The following is a 22791-nucleotide window of genomic DNA, read 5'->3' as shown; positions in this document are numbered from 1 at the left end:
ACCATGTCAACAGTCTACAGCTCAATACTGGTGTGTGCTTCATGTGTGTTTTAATAGAGACATCTTCCTGTCTCTGTATATAGTACGAATTTAGTTTAGTTGGAGTTTAGATTTATTTAACTAGTTTCAATTAGTTAAATGTAATTACTTTCTATTGCTATTATTTTTGCTATTGCTATTACTTATGTATTATACTTTTTTTTTTTTTTTCCCCACTTTATTTATAGAAATTTAAAAAATTTACAAATATCAAACTTTTTGGAATATTATTGTATATTTTGACAGAGAGAAAGTAAACAAGGATCTGAATGATTGTCACAATTATTGATCCCCTGATATATTTATTTATTTATTTATTTATATATATATATATATATATATATATATATATATATATATATATATATATATATATATATAAATAAAATAAAATAAAATAAAATAAAACAAAAATAAAAAAATAATAATGATAAAATAATAAATTAATAATAATCTTGTACCAATCAAAACAATTGTTTATACACAAAACTAAAGCAAGTATACATTTCCGTGTAGTCAAGGAGAGGACCCCAAATTTCATAAAAGTTTTTGGAAGAACCCTTCAGACAATGTCTAATTTGTTACAGTTTTGTAAATTAAAAAAACGTCATTACTACATTGGAAGTCGTCTGGCCCTACTCACTCCATGTGGATTAGAGTACGCCGTCTGTCCAGGAGGGACATAAAAGCCACAAAATCTGCTTTGTATCGTGAACATTGAACTGACAAAGGAAGTGTACCAAACAGTGCTGTTGTAGATACAGGTTTAATTGCTGGCCCAACTACCAAAAAACCAAAACATATGTGCCAGTGTTGCAATAGCCTGGTGACAACTGTCACAGAGAGGATCAACATCAGAGTAAATTTTTGAAAGCTTGACCTTAGTTCAATGAGAATGATGAAGTATTTTGCATTGAATGTGTAGCACACACAGATGATGAATGTACACTGTATAAAATGTTTTCCCACTGTTCATCTGAAATGTCCTCTGTTAAGTCTTCTCATTGGGTTTTAATGGATGTCAGTGAGCTTCTATGCAAAGAACATATTTTGTTATAAAAAACTGAAATCATACCTTCGCCCTTAGATATGTATTATAGATTATACGTATTATAGATAAAACTGTGAACCTGTAAATATCGGAAAAAATTGTTTCTGGGCAGCGAAAACTCACCTGAAAGCTGTTGAAAGGATGCAAAAACATCATCTCTATATACATCTTTAAACATTAATAAACCATCATTTTTTCATTGAGAAAAAGTGCTGTCCATCATTGATGGTGGAAAAGCAAAGTTTGATGCTATAGGGGCTGATATTAAAAATTGTTGTAATCCATAATACAGCCTAAACTGTCTCCAGATTCATAATGATGTTATTACAATTATATTTTTTGTATAGGGAGAGTGTGAACTATTGATAGGGGAGTATAACAGGGCAGTCAGTGTAGTACACTCTCAGAAATAAAGGTGCGAGCTGTCACTGGGGTGGTACCTTTTCAAAAGGTACAAATTTGTTCCTAAAAGGTCCATATTAATACTTCAAGGGTACATATGAGTACCTAAAAAGTACAAAAGTGTTTCTCTTAAAATTTGTAGGTACTAATATATACTTTTGAGGTACCAATATGAAATAAGTACAAATGTGTACCTTTTGAAAAGGTACCACCCCAATGACAGCTCTTGTACCTTTATTTCTGAGAGAGTAGGGATACACGAAGTTGCTTCTGTGGCAAGCCACATAGGTGTTCATTCTGGTTTGGTTTAACCAGTTTTGAAAAATCCTGAAATTGGCAGCCCAGTAATGTCTGAAATTGGGTAAGCCCAAACCCCCCAAAGATTTAGGTCGCTTGTATTCTACTATTTCATTGAACCAGACTTTTAGCATTAAATCAGAATTTTGAATCCTTTCATTCATGAATTTTTGACAGTTTGTTAAATTTCCAAATGAACCATATTTACTAACGCTAATATATATTTTTTCACATTTAACATATTTGCTTGACAAATGAGCCTTGTGAATTTTACTGATATGCTCCATGTTTAAAATACAAAGCTTATATATATTTATTTTCTTATTAATGAAGTATTTTGGTGAACTATACCATAAAGCAAGGCACCCTAAACGTTTTCGTTTTACATTGTGCCGAGTGTGCAAAGATCTCACATTATTGTTTTTGCACTAATTCGTTTGTACAAAAGATAGCAATATGCTAGACTGGACAAGATGTTTCACCTTCGATTAACTTTATATGTGTTTATCCACAACTGCTTAGAGAAGTAAAGCAGACAACTGGAAATAGATGAAACTTTCTTATTCGTATGCGTCATCAGTATGTATATGCAAATTGCACACATCATCAGGAGTTTACTTTACTCACAAAATAAGTGCGTATTAAACCTTACATTAAATTCCTGTGTAAACAGGAGAATTATTTTGTCATCAACAAGCCAGTTAAAAAGCCCTTGAATTCTCGAATCAATTAAAAAAAAATGTACATGCATTTCAGCTTAATTTCTCGTTTTATAGAGACCCTGGAAAGAGATCGGGACATTCCCCACCTCCTTGACTCGCCTCACATTTTCAATTTCATAATCCAGCCTTCAAAAAGAAGCTAATTGAATAGCCCTGGTATGAATAATGGCTTTTTATCAAGTAATGGATTTTTGGATCATGAATTAACCGTAGTCCATGTTAAAGCTTAGGCTATGTTATTTATGTACATTTCCGAGACAAATTTGAATAATCAAATACATCAATGTGATGCCTGAACCTCTCAAGGAACTCTGGAAATTGCTTATGCCCTGAAACTCTGTGTGTCGGTACAGCACTGAGGTTATGCTGAATGTGTTTGCATTAATTAATGTTGTTTAGAGGTAAAGAGTAGTTTAGAAATTCTAGATTTTGGATTGCCTTTTCAGTGATGTTTCTGTCAGAATTATGCTGTTCAGTTGAATGCGTTTTTGTTGTAAACAGGTTATTTTCCCTGGAGGATACAGTTGGTCATACTTGAGTTCGTTCTTTGACTCTGGAGACGGTGATCTAATGACTGAGCTACTTTGTTTTGTTTTTCTTATTTCTCTGCACTTTGCTTTGTACGTTGTTTGCAATGAGCATGTCTTGAAACATAATCCCAAAGAGACCTTTATGGAGTATTACACTTGTCTGTCTGGAGGTTGTTATTGGGCCTTATGGGATTGATCTATATGCCAAGACATTTACACATCTCTTGTGGTTTTCGAAGGTGAAAAAGCGTAAAGCATCATTACTAAACATATTTGTTCAGTATGTGATTCCTGAATTGAATAGTGAATAATCTAAATCAGGGGTTACAAACCCCATTTGCGGTCCCCCTCCTCCTCCCTCTGGTCTGCAACTGATGTCAAATATATAACATTCCCCATATATTTTTGAATCACTATCATCGTTGTGCAGTCGCATTGAGCCACTTGTGCTTTTGACCCCCACTTACTGGACGTTTGAGATACTGTACTATATGTTCGGGTTGCTTTCGGTTTCTCTCAGCCTGCGGTCAAAAGTAACGCACATGCAGATTATTTCTGGGGCTAATCTATTTTTACTAAAGCTATATTTTTATAAATATTTAAGGGTCATTTAATTCTAATTACTGTAGTTTTATGCCACATGTATTGTGTGGTACAAACACATCTACATGGCTTACACGTTATGATGGTGGTGTAAATATGATAATTTTGCTAATATTCGATTCAAATGGTCTCATTTAATAGATTTTCCTCATATGCACATTATGATTTGTACAAAAATGTAAACTTGACTGCTGGCTGAATTGAACATGTTAAAGTAAAAGTGAAGTTAAGTATAAATTAAAATGCAAAGTCAAAGTATAAATAGCAGAAGTGAACGAATACATTTTCCCTACCAGCTAATAACAATAATCTAAGTAAAAGGAATCGACATCAAGTATAAAAGCAGGTACTTTCATGCTATAATGCCATCACTAATAATGTGTCACATGTAAGAATTGAAGCTCTGACAGGGACATGATGGTTTTAAATGACAAAAAAATGGCTGCGGGTGCAAAATATAAATCAAAAGTGCCCACAATTTGCAGTTTGTGATCATATCTCTGTTTTGTTCTGTTGATATGTGATCCAAATATTTGAAAAGGATGGAAATATGACCCGTTTGTGCTGCATTTTTATGGAAATTCCAGTGTAGCTGCCATTATGGCCCATTATATTTTTGCCCGCCATGGTCTCCTCTCAGGTTACGTGACTGACAACAATCAACGAGATGTTTTATGTCAAAGAGAATTTGTTGTTTTTATCTGTTTTTATTTGTTTATATATCATCAGTTTATCAGTATAGGTATTAAAATTGTAATATTGGCGCACCTCTACTTTGTATACATTGTTTCCCATAAATGTGTAGGTTTCTTTATATAATATTTTATTTTTATATATAGTTGCAATCTGTATATTTATAAAAAAAAATTATAGGCTTGATTATTATGCCTATAATTAAATTATATTATTTTCATAGCAATTTAAACTACCTCTTTAATATGTACAATAAGAAACAAAAAGAAGGAGCTTTGACTGCGTATACTCTGGGAAAGAATGAGTGCATCAAAAAAAAATTGAAAAAGCGGCCGTCCTATGAATTGTCAGTCACTGATATGCCCCCCGCCAATTGGAGTTTGAGACCCCTGATCTAAATGATTTTGGAATAGTTTGCACTGTTGTTAAAAGTTTATTGTTTTCTTTCTTTTTTTTAAAGAAACTCATGTGTTTCTTAAATTGACCAAAATCACAGCAAAGTGTTAAGATTAAGAAAGTTATAAGATTTATATTTTAATAAATGCAGATCTTTGGAACTCTTCATAAAAAATAAAAAAAAAGCCTGCATCACTTTCCGTTGATGAAAAATATTAAATAAGCAGCCCAAAAAAAAACTAAATAAAAAAAAATTAAGCAGCATTTTTTTGAACATTAAAATTAATAGTACCTCTTTCTTGAGCACCTAATCTCTGTATATTAGTTTGATTTCTGAAGGATCATGTCATTGCTGAAAATTTGGCTTTGCCATAAAAGAAATAAATAGCTTTTTAAAATAGATATTTTTAAAAATATTTCCCAAATGATGTTTAACAGAGCAGGGAAATTTTTTATATTTAAAAAAAAAAATTATATATTTTATATATATATATATATATATATATATATATATATATATATATATATATATATATATATATATATATATATATATATATATATATATATATATATATATATATATATATATATATATATATATATATATATATGCCATTTTAATGTTCATTTTTATGTTGTTGTTTTTTATATATTAATATTGGACATTTGTGTGAATATAAAATAAAACACTCCCTAGTTGTGTGTTCCAGCAGCCCAGGTCTAGATGCTCTGCTGAGAGCTTTACATGCCTGAATTGTATCACCGTAATTTTCAGACTGGCAGTCATGTGTGATACTGGCTAATGTAATTGAACTAATAGCCCTGCTGTTGACTTGAAAATGGATGAGGCCTAATGGGAAGACAAAAGTATGTTTGCTAGAAGTTTCTCTTGAGAATTTCAGAGTCGGCATTGTCCTCTCGCCAACTTGCGACTGATTTATTTTCTTTAAATGTAATTTTCTGCGTAGGAAACCAAGTGGATATAAATCTAATACAGATGATGTAGATTAATGACTCTCAAGGAAGCCTTATTAATGATTTATCAGGATGAAATGCAGATCATGAATAAAGGAACCTGTTTGGTCCCACAGGATGCTAAATATTTGCCCTTCCAATTGCATACTAAACTGTGCGAAATCAGCATCATTAAAACGCACCGGGACTATTTATAATGATTAGTCTAGTCGAGATCTCAGCACATATACTTTATCTATGCCAAAGCAGTGGTTGGGCTTTTTGATCAATCAAAGCCATAAGCCCTTAAGATACCAGCCATTCAACAGAGCGCTGCATCTCGCATCAGTTTTGCTGAAATGCTATTTTTTTTTTCTTTTTTTTTTTCAAAGCTGAAAGCGAGATCTGTGTTCATGTGCCTGTGAAAACAAGAGTCCCGTTCTGCAGTAGTGGTGCTGAACAGCGTGGGACCATTAGACTCTATTCTCCCAGCTGCTGTTTGTGTGTGCCAAATTTCTCTCACCGCTGCTGATAAACCAAGCAGACAGAGAGAGAGACTTCACAGGCGTCGGAGGGAGAATTTGCAATCTCATTTTTGCTCGTGTAATCAAAATTGGAGCCCTCTGTCACACCGAAAACCATTTGTCTGGGAATAGAGGACTTTCTTTCCCTTGAGGTCTTGCTAGCCTTGAGACTTTGTCATCTAAATTGACAGAGGATGTGATTTTTAAGCCAGTATAGAATTTCATTTCCAACCCGCAGGCCTGCAGCTCCTTTTTGGGAAGAAAAAAATGGCTGTGGTGTGGGAATGAAACATTCCAGGATAGTAATGCAGGATTGAAGAATTGTTTCTGAAAGATAATTTCATTCTCTCTGCCTTTTCTAAACAATAACCGAGGTGACAATCTATGAATCTATTTGTTTCTCCATTAGGAATCAATATGTCTACTGCTATGTCTTGAGAAGGAATTTATTTACTCATTTTAGTGCTGATTTATAAAGCAAAATGGCAGCTTGTTTTAGATATGCTGGAAACATTACATGGTGAAAAAAATGGTAGTGTTTGTTCTTGGACAAACTGGACTGCTACTACTTGTAGTCTTTTATTGTATTATAGTCTTTTATTGTAATTTTTATGAAATCCTTTATCATATTTTAGATATACTTATGAAGTACAAATCGGCATTCCCTACATGTTTGCCATTGATTGTTTTTTTTCATCCCAACTCTGAAAGATGACAGAGGTCTTTAATTCACCTGCTTATCATTGTCTAAACACCTTTCTCTTTTCCTTGTGTCTTTGCAGCTCAGATCGACTTATCGATGACACAATTAGGTAAGTGTTACTTCAAAAAAACATTCCTTGCACTATACACTTACGAATGGCAACAGTTTTACAAAAATATCTGGTCTCTTGTGAAAGAATAGCCTGTCATTAACTTGAGGAAAATCTCCGTTGGACGAGGAATAGAAATAAGTAGAGCCAGACGGAATTTGCAGACTTGTATTTTAGCTATTTCATTGTATAAAAAATAAAACAGTCTGTGGATTTATTATTTTGAGAGTATGGAGCTATAGGTGAGTTGTATAATAGTGAATATATGAATAGTGAATACAGTGCATCTGAAAGTATTCATAGCGCTTCACTTATTCCACATTTTTTATGTTACAGCCTTATTCCAAACTGGATAAAATTAATTTATTTCCTCAATTCTACGCACAATACCCCATAATGACAATGTGAAAAAAGATTTTTTGAAATTGTTGCAAATTTATTAAAAATAACCTGAAAAATCACATGTACATTCACAGCCTTTGCTCAATACTTTGTTGATGCACCTTTGGCAGCAATTACAGCCTCAAGTCTTTTTGAATATGATGCCACAAGCTTGGCACAGCTGTCTTTGGGAATTTTTGCCCATTCTTCTTTGCAGTACCTCTCAAGCTCTATCAGGTTGGATGATAAGCGACGGTGTACAGTCATTTTCAGATCTCTCCAGAGATGTTCAATAGGATTTAGATCTGGGCTCTGGCTGGGCCACTCAAGGACATTCACCGAGTTGTTGTGAAGCCACTTCATTGATATTTTGGCAGTTTGCTTTAGGTCATTGTCCTGCTGGAAGATAAACCGTCGCCCCAGTCTGAGGTAAAGAGCACTCTGAAGCAGGTTTTCATTCAGGATGTCTCTGTACATCGCTGCATTTATCTTTCCCTCTATCCTGACTAATCTTCACTTTAGAGATGGTATTAGCCTGGTGATGAGTGGTGCCTGGTTTTCTCCAAATGCAACTCTTGGCATTCACTCCAAAGAGTTCAATATTAGTCTCGTCAGACCAGAGAATTTTGTTTCTCATGGTCTGAGAGTCCTTCAGATGCCTTTTGGCAAATTCCAATACTATGGAGTGGCTTCCGTCTGGTCTCTCTACCATACAGGCCTGATTGATGGATTGCTGCACAGATGGTTGTCCTTCTGTTAGGTTCTCCTCTCTCCACAGAAGAACGCTGGAAACAGTGTGACCATCGGGTTATTGATCACCTCCCTGACTAAGGCCCTTCTCCCCTGATCACTCAGCTTAGATGACCGGCCAGCTCTAGAATTTGGAGGAAAAAAATGAATTTAATCCATTTTGGAATAAGGCTGTAACATAAAAAATGTGGAAAAAGTGCTATGAATACTTTCCGAATGCACTGTACATGATGACGAAGTAATTTTTGGTGAACTGCCTCTTTAAAACCAAAAAAATGAAACAATTTTTTTGACATTTTTTTGTCACATGGCACAAATCTCCCAGTTGTGTCTTCTGGGCACCACCGTCTTCCCCTCACTGTAGCTCTGTGCTCGGGCATGAGCTATGACTGTAGCAGCACAGGGGAAGCCCACAGCTGGCAGACTGCAGCGGTACTTAATTAAGTCAGATCCTGGTCCATGCAGCTCTTTTTATCCCACCCCTGTCTTATTCAAGCAAAAAAATATGCTATATCAGCTGCTCGTAATCATTATCTTTCCTTTGTACCACCCACAGCCTGGAGCCACCAAGACCAGAGCTCATTGTTTAATGTTTCATCATAGCTCTGATCTCTGAGGATTGTGGGCGCTCGTGTTTCTGTTTTAATGATATCAGATTAGTCTTCTGTCTATCTCAAATTAGGCATTATGGGATGTACACTATTGCAGGTAGCATATTAAGACCAGTGCTGGAAGTCATATTTAATACACTCATGATTTTGAAGTTTAGGAGTGGAGGCATCCATCGTGTGTTTGCCATATCTTGTACAGATGCTCAGGAATTAAAGTCTGTTTACAGAGGCATCACCGCTGAAGCATGGCTTAAATAACTGCTTGCTCGTGACTGGCAACACATGGGAGCAAAAAAACACCAGGGATCTTGTAGCCCTCAGGGTGCACTGTCTTGTTTATTGTGTTTTGTGTCTTATTGTTTGTTGGACCATGGTTTTGCCAATTGTTATTTGTAGTTTTTTAATTTTTATTTTTGTTATTTTTAGTTTTTTTCTGGTCTCCAGAAGTTAAAATATGTTCACTATATAACATGGCATGTTATAGAATTTGTTGATCAGTACACTTAAATCAACTGGTGATTAGTGTCGAAATATCAGTTTAAATGTGCTGTATGTACGTTTTTGACTCTTCTAAAGCATAATCATAATATGTTTGCAGATGTTTAAGAAACATGCTGAGTCAACATAGTTGTTTATCTGAAAAAGCTAATGCTAAAGTCAGCTATTCTCTTTTTTGAAAATGTGTGTCCGGTATCTCAATGTCTGTCTTTGTTTTGGTCTGTGTAAGCCCCATGGACACTGCTTGTTTAATCAATTTTATTTTAGCACCCCGGGTTGCCTCAAGGCAGAAAAAAAACTTATTTCATTTTAGTCATGAAGGCTTCCTCTGTATACAGTTAAAGTCAGAATTATTAGCCCCCGTTTATTTTCTTTCCCCCAATTTCTGTTTAACAGAGAGAAGAATTTTTTTAACACATTTCTACACATAATAGTTTTAATAACTCATTTCTATTAACTGATTTATTTTATCTTTGCCATGATGACCGTAAATAATATTAGACCAGGACACTTCTATACAGCTTAAAGTGAAAGGCTTTTTTTTAACTTTAAAGGCTTAACTAGGTTAATTAGGTTAACTAGGCAGGTTAGGGTAATTATGCAAGTTATTGTATAAGGATGGTTTGTTCTGTAGAGTATCGGAAAAAAATATATATCTTAGGGCTAATAATATTGACCTTAAAATGTTTATTAAAAAATTAAAAACTGCTTTTATTCTGGCCAAAATAAAACTAATAAGACTTTCTGCAGAAGAAAAAATATTATCAGACATACTGTGAAAATTTCCTTGCTCTGTTAAACATAATTTGGGAAATATTAAAAAACAAAAGCAATTTAAAGGGGGGCTAATAATTCTGACTTTAACTGTATGCGGGCTGATGGGCACTACTGAAAATGTGACCTCCGGAGGCCAGTTGCAGCCTTGGCCAACAATAATGAGATGCAGATTCAGAGGTCACATAAGATGGTTTTCATTTGTAAATAATATAAATATTTTAAGAAAACTTTAGCTTAGCAGGTTACATTGTAAGGCTCGATCATAAGGCACACTTGCTTCTGTATGTGAGGACAATCTGGCAACCTGTTTGTTCATTTTCATGAAGGAGGAGAAAACCCCTTACCAATATTTTGAAATTTGAACTGCAATACCTAATAATCCTACATACTGCACCTTTAAATATGTTTTAAAACATCAAATGGTTTGATTTTTTTAAAAAAAATATTTGATTAAACCAGGGATCCGCGGGGTCTTAAAATCTTAAAATGTCTTCAATTTCAAAAGCTACATTTTAGGCCTTAAAAAGTCTTAAATCTACTAAAATGTTGTGTTCTTAAATCTTATATTAACAGGTCTTTATTTTCCTTTATTCATGTACAGCTGCTCAATCTGGCTATTAATACCCATACGATCACCAACAATCCCAATCTCAATAAAAATTTTTACTTTTTATTTAAAAATAGCATTTAATTACTTTCCTTACAGTAAGATTTGTTGAGAAGTTCTCCATTTATTTAGTGCTGAAGATACTGACCTGACCTACATTTTTTATTATTAAATTATTATTATTATTATTATGGTAGACTGAAGTAATTTACAGCTATGTTTTGTTCTATTCTTGGTCAGGGTTATAGGTTTTGTAAATGCATATATTTGAAAATTAATTAAAAAAAACTAAAACAAAATTATTGTGTTATTAAATGTATGAAATTTTAATCATTTTTACAGGAAAAATGAAAAAAATATATAACTGGGATATTCAGAAAAAAATCCTTAGCATTTAGCCCTGCATAAATCTGAAATTTCATTCATAATGGTCTTAAAAATGTCTTAAGTCTTAAATTTAACTTGATGAGACCTGCAGAAACTCTGTTAAAATATAAATAAAATGTATTATGCATTTACGCATCCATTTGTGCTCAATACCCCACCATTTATGAATGATCAGTTGTGGCCAATGACTTGGTGTTTTAGAAACTTTAAATGGAAAAGAAGCAGGCTTCACACAACCACCTCCTTTTTAAACACCTGATGTCTTTGTTCTGCAGCATAGAGAGAGGAGTTTAATGCTTTAGTTTACGTTCATAAACCTGCTGAGCTGGAGTGAGCTGAATTGTCACATAACAATTTAATCTCCTCTACTAGGAACCAGAAAGCAAGACTCAGCAGAAAACAAAAGGAAAATATGTGGTGGGACCAGACCTACCCAACAGTCTTATAATTGCATGCAACAAATTATATTAATCACACTTTTTCTTTTTGTGGTTGAAAAAGGAAATCCTAGTTCTCTAAACTACAAAGGTGAACGTAATGTAAATTATGACATAATATCCTTATTTAGAATTAACTGTGCCTTTAAGCTTGGACACAAGCGACGGCTGTTACAGGAAAACCTCTGATTTGTTCAAAATATGAGGTGTTGACTTTCTGCAGTGTCAATGGAAATGGATATGTAATGTTTGGTCACTTTTCTGCATGCTTTTGGTTTCTAGCTCTGTTAGCTAATGTCTCTGGAGCTTTGGATTAATGCAACCTCCTGCCTTCCTGTCTGAAATAAAACCTAGTGAAAGAGACATTTGCTGTCTTAGAGGGACTTTCTCCTGTGTCTGCAGTCCTGACAGCTGCTGTGCCCTTGACGCAGCGATCGGAGCACTTTTTGACCACTTCTAGTGCATACGTGCTGTTCTGAGGCCAATGCCGTTAAAACCTGCTCTTCTGCTTTTGTCCACAGCATTGCCATGGCCACCAAGGAGAACATGACCTCCCAGCGCGGTCTGTTAAAGTCTATACAGAGCAGGGTCAACACCCTGGCCAGTATCCTTGATTTCCAAATGCACTGCGTGTATGCATTAGTGTTGCATAATATATTGCTATCATATTGATTATTGATGTGTCAGTATCTCACTATATTGGATGTGTGGTTTCCCCTTTATTTTTATAACTAAATCGCGGTTCTCAGCGCACAATGTTCTCTGTATAAAATATAAATAAGTTAATAACAATGTAACGAATATCTACAAAGTCTATAGTGTACAATGTCTATTAAAACATCATCAAAGTTTTGTAATATTAACTGCATTTTGTGCATTCAAGCCATGTGTTAAACAGATCAATTATTAGCAAGATTGTTAAATGTTATCTGTAGCAAAGAAATTACTGTACATCATGTTGATGTGATTGTTAAATTGACTTCAAATGTTTGTTGAGTTGTGATGAACTAATTTGTTAGCTATAACAATATATTATTAATTAATATATCAAAGCCAAAATCAGCTTTTTTCCATTTCAAAATATTATTTATTAATAGTTTTCATGTCGTCATACTATTAAGGTAATTTCCCCCTTGCATGCAAAACATTGGTATCTCCTGCTGACAGTCAAGGCTGAGTCATTTTTCTCTTTTTTTTTTGCCAAAAAAAATGGATAATTGTCGTACAGCAAGTTTTAGCATTACTACCCAACTAGGAGACACACCTAAGCTGGGCTTCTACAATAGGTGTTGTCAAACTTTTCAGCCCCGACACCCAAAATAACAATGCCCCAACATCCTCTGAGGTGGTTATAAACATATAAACCTTGATCACAACGGCACACGCATACCAATAGGCCCAAGTCTATTCATCATTTAATTTTGGAGAATGCCACTCAGAGAGCATCCTCCATGTTCAGTTGTGGCCTGTATTTATTTTTAATGTATGTGAGTGCCATAAAGGTGTCAGAGAGTTTAACCTGGTGCCATAAGTGTGCTGCATCTGGCTCTATTGCCATGTCTTTAATATAACATAATCACCTAAGGGCTCACAACAAAACATAACAAAATATCAAAAGACTGATTTGCATGTTGTTTGCATGTTTATTATTAACATGTTAACAACGTTACTATTAACTACCATTTTGTTCTTCAGTAGGTTATGGATAAAAGATGATAATTCGAATAGTTTAATAAAATTAATTTTAATTTTTGGAAATCGCCAAGCGACCCCACGACTTCCCCACCTTCATTGTCCTGCGTCCCCCCAACCCCCCCCCCCCCCCCCCCCCCCCCCCCACACACACACTTTGGAATCTACTGTTCACAGAGTTTTATCAAAGAACAGCATCACAGCGAATGGTAGCATCATTGATCCATAACAATGTAACAATGTATGGTACCTATAACTGTTAGTACGTTTGTATGCCTTTTATACAGTTTCTGTTCTAATTTGCAGGTCAAGTTCAATTAAAGTATGAATTAAAATGTAAAGTCAAAGTATAAAAAACGGAAGTGAACGAATACATTTTCTCTATCAGCAAATATGAATAAATAAATATTAATACAAGTAAAAGAAACTGACAACAATTATAAAAGCAGACACTTCCGTGCTATAACGCTGTCACTAATAATATAATGTCAAATGTAAGAATAAGAGCTTTGACATGGACATGACGGTTTTTTTAAATGACTGAAAAATGGGTGCAAAATATGGATCGCAAGTGCCCACAATTTACCGTTTGTGATCATATCTCAGTTTTGTTCTCTTGTCATGTGATCCAACTATTTATAGCTTGAAACAGATGGAAATAAGACCAGTTTGTGCTGCGAATTTTTTTATTTTTTATTTTTTTAATGGAAATCCCAGTGTAGCTGCCAGTATGGCTCATTATATTTTTGCCCACCAGGGTTCGCACAGGTCACGTTACTGAAAACAATCAACGAGATTTTTTGTTTTTATTTGTTTATAAATGATCAGTTTATCAGTATAGGCATTAAAATTGTAATATTGGTGCACCTCTACTTTGCATACATTATTTCCCAAAAAATGTGTAGGTTTCTTTCTATAATATTTTATTTTTAGATCACTATTAAACTTAAAAAGATATATATATACATATATATATATATATATATATATATATATATATATATATATATATATATATATATATATATATATATATATATATATATATATATATATTCACACATGGCTCAGATACACATCACTCAAAAAATATATTCTTGATATTTAAGACTTTCTGCTGTATATTTGCATTTTCTTAACTGAGTCCTACTTCAGACCGCTTTCCTGCCATCAATAACCTAATACAGCGAATCAACCTGAGAAAGAGGCGGGACTCGTTAATTCTGGGAGGAGTCATCGGCATCTGCACCATCCTACTGCTGCTGTATGCATTTCACTGACAGACAGGGGGGCTGAGCGACCACTTTGGGGGTGTTCTGCTGAGCAGTGGCGAAGCCTTGAGGAAGGGCTCAATGAGAGGTGGACCATTGGGGCCACGAAGCAGAAACCCACCTGGCCTAGTCTGGAAACAGGATTGATTGTGGCCAGCATGGACCTTATTTGTATTTAGCATCGGGAGGGGTTTAGATCTAACAGCCTTTTTTTGTTTCTGCACTACAAACAATGCGCTGTTCAGATGTGAACGGGGACTGAAGACCAAATTACTAACAGGAATAGATTTCAAAGAGCATAATTATAACACAATGGCTTTGACAAAAGGGCGATGCTGTGAAGCGTCAAATTGTGCTGTTCCTGTATATTATTAATCAGAAAAGGGTTTTAATTTGATGATCCTTTTAGTAAGAGGGTTTCTCATCATGCTGTGTACTTTGTGAATTAATAAATTATTCATATACAGGATATTAAAAATGTGTGTCAAACACTCGAGGTCCGTTCTCTAAAGCTTCTATTTTTTTTTATGTTTCTAATCAAAGATGATGTTTGAAATTGGAAAAGGGCGATGGGCGAGTCACAAAATAAAATAATTGCATTGCAGCTCATGATATGTCTAACCTTTCTCTTTCAAGGTGTTGTTGATTTATGATTCTACTTGTGTGCTTTAAAGTCTAGAGCAGGTTGCGGTTAAGAATATCCAGCTAAACCAACAAGTCAACCTCTACTTGTCTCAGCATTCCTCCTTTGGAACTGGAGCGTGAGAGACAGAAGCAGGCCAGCGCTTTATTATGATGAATATGCAAGCTGAAAAGCATTGATCCAGGCAAATGAGACAGTAGCACAGTGATTGTATGAAGAGGTAAGACCACCACACTATGCAGCAGGAGATAAAAGCAAGGATTGTCACTGTTATGTTGATAGCTGAGTTCCCATGCATAGAAGTGAGCTTTTCTGCAGAGCAGCTCTGTTGTTCTGATGAAATTTTTAATGTATCTCCTGCCTCTGGAGTGGTCAGATTTGGTTTAAGTTCCAGTGGAATTATTTTTTTTATTTTTTTGAGTGTTCATGCAACTCTAAACAATCATTCAATGGAGTCAGTAATGATTTTTTCCCTCCTGTATTATTTGTTGGCTTATTATATAAAGGTCACATCAGTGTCCCACTGTTTAATTGACCTTGAAATACAGATAAAATTGAGGGTACAGATGACCAGATTGACCAAATTTGATCACAAAGCCCCACAGTAGATGTTTTTCACTACATTTCTCAGATGAAATAGTTTATTGTATTATTAATGGACCAATTCGGTCAATGGATCTGTCTGAAAGTTGAGATTGTAAATGAGAAAATGTTTTGATATCCATTACCATATCTGAATTTCAGCTCTGCAGGCTTTCTCAGCACTTCTATACAATACAAACAGCAACAATGGTGTTATTTTACTGCATCAGTTCTGAGTTCTTATCTTTCAGATGTGCATGCAAATTGGATTTGCTTTTGTCTTCTCAACATCTACTATATAATCTTTAATTGGTTCTTTCTTCTGGAAGACTTTGGGCTCTATCATAGCAGGTGGCAGGTGTGACACAAGTGTTTTTTCGTTTGTTTGTGTGTGTGTGCGGGTGCGTGTGTGTGTGTTTTTGCTAGTTTCAGTCTAGTGCAGGTTTCATTTTCACATCTTGCACCACATTGTTTAAATAGCAAATGCATTTGCACCATGGGCATGCTGGTCTGAAAAGGTGTGTTAAGGCTCATTGTTGGCACTGCTTTTTTAAGGCAGCTGAAATAGACTGTGCCATTGATGATCAACTAAATTCTGTTCTACAGTCAATTATGTTTTTTTTGTTTCCTTGCTAGTGACATGTTAGGTATTTTTGCTCATAAAGGTCGCCATGTAGATAACACAAGGGTGTAGAATGGGCATGGACGGAGGGGACCTGCCCCACCAATATCCACCAATTTCTGAAATGTCTCTACCAATAGTTTAATCAAATGCAAAATAAAGTAATGCTCCGTCAACTCTTAACCTACACGTGCACCAAGTCAAGTTCGCTGTGATATACCATTAACCAGTGCAATTAATTAAAATTCAGTTTCGATTTTGGCCTCTATGATTATGAAAAACAATAATTGGGATAAAACAGTTAAATTGCGTCACACTCCCCTCTAAATTTCTCTACATTCATATCTCCTCAAAGCCAGGCTGCAGTAAAATCATGTAAATTGACTTTTGCAGCATGGGATGGGTTTGTTATTTGTATTATTAAGTGTTTATTTTGTATTATTAAGCACTTTATGTTTTTAAAAGTGCAAAACAGAATTTGTGCTGTTTAGTGCATGTGCTCTAGGGATGTATGTCCCCTGCAATGTCAGGAGCAAATCTACACCTTTGAGATAACAAATGTGCCATTGCATGACCACGGCTTTTTCTCTAAAGGAAAGGGGTGAGATTGGTTTAATGCACTTTAAACTCAAACTACACCCATAACTCATTAAGAAAATGAAGACAACCCTTTTAGATTTTTAAAAAGGCAAAAGTGCATTCAGAAATGCCAAAAGTGCACTTGTGCCGTGTACTTTAAGGCTGATTTATACTTCTGCGTCGAGTGATCGGCGTGACCCATGGCGCATGCCTTGTGCATAGCCGTGCATTTATACTTCTGCCCGCTGTTTGTGTTGCTCTGCAATAACTCTTCTGAAACACTAGCTGGCAGTGAGATTTTTATTTTCCTCTGTGTCGAGTTTCTTTGCTGGTGTTTTGTTTTTCCTGAACGCTACCTTAAGGTACAAGGATCTCAAACTCGCTCATTCAGAGGCGGGAACCGGCAGCCGTGCAACAACTTTAATCACAAGGTAAACACAAAACAAAAGATTCCATCTAGAACTACTTCACGGGACTCAACACAAAAACACTTGCTCCAATGGGTTTGCGCGACTCACCACCGCCCACACTTATCAGCGCTACCAAAACGACCAATCACAGAGCTTGCGATCCCATCGTTGCAACATGTACTTACATTTTTTCAGAGGTGCGCGTCGGTGTCAGCGTCGGCGAGGGCCATGCGACTGCGCGAAGGCTGCGCCAAAGCATACGCGTGCGCTCAGGGATGGGCAGTATATAGGATACATGTATTTCAAATGCATATTTCAAATACAAAATAGTATTTTGTAATTTGTATATTATGGGGTTAATCAAAATGGCTTAATATTTTGCATCAAAATACTTTAGTGTCTTGTGTTTTTGTATTTTTAAAATACTTTGTAAGAAGTCTACATGATGACATCATAAAAATGCGGCCTCTGATTGATGCTTTCTCAGTTATTTGCCTAAGCTTGAGATCAGAACAGAAGATTGATTAAGAAGGTGGTCAGTGCTTGAGGAATGGATGGAAATTATGCACACCTAAAGAAAATAATAAGTGGCAACAATATTCAACAATCATTATACTGTATATATAAAAATCGTATACTGCACAATGCTCAGACCAGTAATATATAATGGCAGTATGGTGTACAATTTGGCATCAGAATCTTTGCTTAAGAAGTGAGATGGAATAAAATCTCACTCTTTAAGAACAGGATGAGGAGCCTTCAGCACATAATCATTCTCAGTCTCTATCTGCTGAAGAGGAATTTTAGAAATTTAAAACGCCTAAAGATGGTGAACTCATGCTCACTAAGGGAGCAAATTGGGACTCTTCAAGAACTGAAAAACTCTTGCGAGAATGAGTTTACTGTACAAATAATAGTAGTTTTAGATGGGTTGCTGATGTGATGCCAACAAAATAAGACAAAAAACATGCAATGCTACAAAGTCCTACAATGGTGATTCCTATACTTCATTGGCTGTTTCAAATGCCAGTAGCTGATCTGCAGGTGCAGTGTATGTTAATGAAGAGATGTCAAAGTGGCACTATACTGTATATGAGACACAAATATTTAACAATACTCCAGTTTATACAGACTGGTCAACAACTCCAGACTCGTGTTACATGGCAGCAGCTGGATGTATATGAAGAGTTTATTTGCAAAAACATAACTCAATTTAAAATAGCAAAAAACTGGAAATTACTAAAACTGGAGACTGTAGTTTTCAGAAATCATGTTTTACATTAGGTATTGATTTTAAATTGCAAAAAAAAACATTCATTGAGTAAACAAATAATAATGATGAAATAACCTCTTCATATACTGTATCACCCTTTTAAAATAGAAGACTGTTAAGAGATTGTTGCAGTTTTACTGGCCACACAATGGATGGAAACACAATGAAGAGATATAGCACTATATTCCTACTCATCTGCATTACATGTTTTTACAATGATTAAAGAGATCATCTTCAAAGCAGGACTTTCTGTATGAAAATTGTACAAAATTTATACTTAAATGAAAGAGTCAGTTTAATAGTGAAGGCATTGATCAAATATGCCTATTGATTTAAGGTTTGCAAAGAAATGTCCAGTTGCGTTGTTTTTTTGGTATTCATTTGAAACCACTGAAGGCACATATCATGTTATCATGATAATATAATGTGGCAATAAGATCGTAACTGTACTGTCCATTTACATCCTGGCTATGTAAACACACAAAAACAGCATCAACATTATACCAGACACTGTATAAAGCTCATTCCCAGCCACTAGACTTTTCTGATAGGGTATTCGAGTGTCATCGAGTGGCAGAATGTTGTGGGACTGCTATACAGGAGTTATAATTAGGGATCATAGATAGTGAAATATAATGGTTTTTATTTTTGCGTATTTTAGCATGATGGTAAAACATATGCTTGTTTGTTGTAAAAATTCATAATAATAACAAAAATACATGTTACATGTTTTTTACAGTGATTAAAGAGATCATCTTCAAGACAGGACTTTCTGTATGAAAATTGTACAAAATTTATACTAAAATGAAAGATTAAGTCAGTTTAATGGTGAAGGGATTGATCAAACATGCCTATTGATTTAAGGTTTGCAAAGAAATGTCCTGCTCCTCTGTAAAAATATTTTGTAGTATTTTCAAACTACAGTATTTTATTTTGATACATTTATGGCTGCTGTATTTTGTAGTTTATGTTGATACACATAAACTGAGGTATTTTGTATTTGTTTTTAAAATACATTTTAATGTACTTTTGCCCATTCCTGTGTGCGCTTGACGCAGAAGTATAAATCAGCCTTTAGACCATGCACATAGATTGTCCATTAACTTCATTTGTCCTTCTCTTTAACTCTCTAAACTTTACAGACCTATTAAAATTCACAAACATGTAGTATTTTGCCTCATTTTTTTCTCTGCCTAGATGAGTGTGTGGCAGAGGTACTGCAGCAGTCATTTGGAAGTTAGTAGGCCTCCTGTAGATCTCCACAGGAAGCTGTCATCAGCCTGCTCACCTCCCCTGCTGACTGAAACATGTTCTGTTCACCAGCCCAGGGAATGAATGAATAAATCTTTGTCATCTCCACATTGTTTTATTTCACTCCACATGTTGCCTTATTTTGTTCTTTCCTAGTGATCTTATTATGTGACTCCTGTCCAAGAATGAAGACATGACACACATCACCCGCCCTGCTGTTCATGATTTTGAGGTATGGCAGCTCTTAAATATTTCAGGGTCCTTTTATTCCTTGGCTCTGGCAAAGTTAGATTGGACTACAAGCAAAACTGTTCTCAGAATTTAATACTATACTCACTGAGTCCTCAGTGAGAGTCTGAAACAGGATACTTACAGAGATCTCTATCCTGCCCTGTCACCATTTTGCCCTTGAGCGTGACACTTAACTCAAAGTTACTGAAGTCCAGGATGACTGTTGTGATTAGTCTACAACAGGGATGTCCAGTCCTGAAGAGCCATTGTCCTGCTCTAATCTGACCCAACACATGGTGCTGAAACTTTCCAAACTCCAATCCCAAAATGTAAACATGCTAGTCTTTTTTTTAGGATATAGTGAAGCATCAAAGACACTGCAGTGGCTGTGTAGATTTTAGGGTGTTTACGGTTTTAGCTTTCAGAAGGTGCACACAAGTGCCCACATCTTCCAAAACGATTAATGTAAAAGATGGTAATCTTGATGATCCTTTTTAAAGGGGCTCTTTCGCAACAGACTTCTAATTGACAGTACCCAAGCAGAATAACATAACTAAAGTCTGGACTTCAAGGAGAACTGCAAGGGTTTGGGGTGCCAATTTGGATTAGCCCTAGTAACCCTGAACATCCTGGTTAAGTTTGTCTTGATAGACCCCTTTCACATTTCCGGGTTTCTCAGTAGCAGAAGGCGTCATAGTTGGGTAAACTTAGGTCCAATCCCAATTCCATTTTTGTACCCCTAAGAAATGGGACAGCACTGCAACACCTGGACACATCATTATATGTCATTGTGATCTCTTGCTTCATTAGAGATTGACAACCGTGACTGCTGTAGTTATTCCAGTTGCGTAATTTTTTTGGTATTTATCTTCAGGAAATCACTGAAGGCATTTATCATGTTATCATGATAATATAATGTGGAAATAAGATCGTAACTGTACTGTCCATTTACACCCTGGCCATATTCATCTGTGTAAACATACGAAAACAGCATTAACATTATACCAGACACTGTATAAAGCTCATTCCCAGCCACTAGACTTTTCTGATGAGTATTCGAGTGTCATCGAGTGGCAGAATGTTGTGGGACTGCTATACAGGAGTTATTATTAGGGATTAGAGATACTCTTCACAACACCACCAGTGTGCAGCATCCACTTGGATGATGCGACGGCAGCCATAAGACAACGGCGCCAGTGCGCTCACCACACACCAGCCAATTCAGTGGATGGGGATACTTGGGAGGCCATGATAGGCAAGGGCCGATGGAGGAAATTTGGCCAGGACACCGGGACCTCGTTTAACATCTCCTCTGAACGACGGTGCCCACTGACAGTATATTGTCCCCTTCACTTTACTGGGGCATTAGGACTCAAGCAGACCTCAGGTTGAGCGCCCTATGCTGGCCTCACTAACACCACTAACAGCAACCTAGTTTTCCCATGTGGTCTCCCATTCAGTTACTGACCAGACTCAGTGTTGGGCTGCATGGTGATTATGACTGTTGTGGCAAAATTTTGGTCCTGTATGTAAGCATTTTAATCTATTGATTTCTATTAAAAAATTACAAACAAAATAAAAAATGGTTATTTATGAAAATCGAAAGGAACTCTACCTTGAGTATATTGAAGCACTGATTCACATTGAGTGACTTTATTGCTTGTGTTTTAGTGCAAGAGCTAGCCAACTGTAATTCACTTAACAACCACTGGTGTCACTAATAACCAGGGTTTTTGAAATCTCTGTATAGCCCTTTAAAAGGAATATAATTTAGGTCAGTTTACAAAAAGCTCTCTGTATTTATCTTTGTTTCATTTCCTTGCAAATGCAACCATTTCTGATTGCGATCCTAGATGACTAATGATGGCACTTTAGTCTCATTTAAACTGGTGGCTAGATCTGTGTTTACTTAAACACTTGTGTCATTGTGAGAGAGAGAGAGCGCTGTTAGTGCTGAGTGCTGGAGTGAGGCCGGGCAGAAGGCCATGCTTAGAGATCAGAGAACCAGGGAAGTGCAAAATCAGCCCGTAGATCTTGTGCCATTTCCTTAGCTATGCATTATTTACAACCGCAATAGTCAGGAGCATGAAAAATGAAGCTTGGGTGTATGTGCATTGGGCGGGATGGCTTTGAAAGCTTTGTTTCTTGGTCTGGCGAGTTTAAAATGTTGAGTTTTGTGCTAATGCAATTATTTTCCTTGCAGATGTTCCTCCGCCGCTGTGCTGTGCTGTACAAGACCAATAATTGCAAGCAAGTTGTGGACCATGCACAATAATGTTTATTTCACACTTGCAAAGGTACACAGTTCCTAACATAGAAAAACAGATATACAAGTGAACCAAGAATCCAGAGTTGTAGATAATAAATCACAGTTTTAAAAGACACATAGCAGCATTTTTGCATCTCATTCATATTGGCATAGTGGTTGTTAACAACGCAGCATAACAAAAGAGTGATGAACTGAATATAAGAGTTCTGAAAGAGCATTGATTCATAAAACAGTAAATGATACACTATAATGAAAGGTGTTTAGTGCTAACAGTCTGTTTTCTGTAAGAGATTATGCATAATGACATGAGAATATTGATGAAAAATAACTAATAAAGTGCTTTGAGATCTATAACAGGGCAGTTAAATACTTAATTCAGTGTGAAGATCAGCAGACTGAAACATTTCGTCCGTCCGTCTCGCTCTAACCAGATAAGTGCTGTTATGTATCTGTATTTCCTTTTTTTGACAAATTTATAAGTAATTAGTTTAATT

At 35.7% G+C, this 22791-nt stretch overlaps 1 protein-coding gene across 1 annotated transcript in view; it reads left to right on the top strand.

Annotated features, from left to right (window-relative positions):
* Positions 1-15046, top strand: part of gosr1 (golgi SNAP receptor complex member 1) — a 39247-nt gene extending 24201 nt beyond the window's left edge. Inside the window, exons 9-11 of the mRNA XM_056474144.1 lie at positions 6997-7026; positions 11996-12078; positions 14322-15046. Coding sequence (XP_056330119.1) covers positions 6997-7026; positions 11996-12078; positions 14322-14446 — 238 coding nt within the window. The 3' untranslated portion in view covers positions 14447-15046. The remainder of the gene's footprint in view (positions 1-6996; positions 7027-11995; positions 12079-14321) is intronic.
* The last annotated feature ends 7745 nt before the right edge of the window (positions 15047-22791 follow it).

Source organism: Danio aesculapii, chromosome 15, assembly GCF_903798145.1.
Source record: "Danio aesculapii chromosome 15, fDanAes4.1, whole genome shotgun sequence".
NCBI lineage: Eukaryota > Metazoa > Chordata > Actinopteri > Cypriniformes > Danionidae > Danio > Danio aesculapii.
The sequence above is the reverse complement of the archived record's forward strand: the minus strand, read 5'-3'. Positions and strand labels throughout refer to the sequence as shown.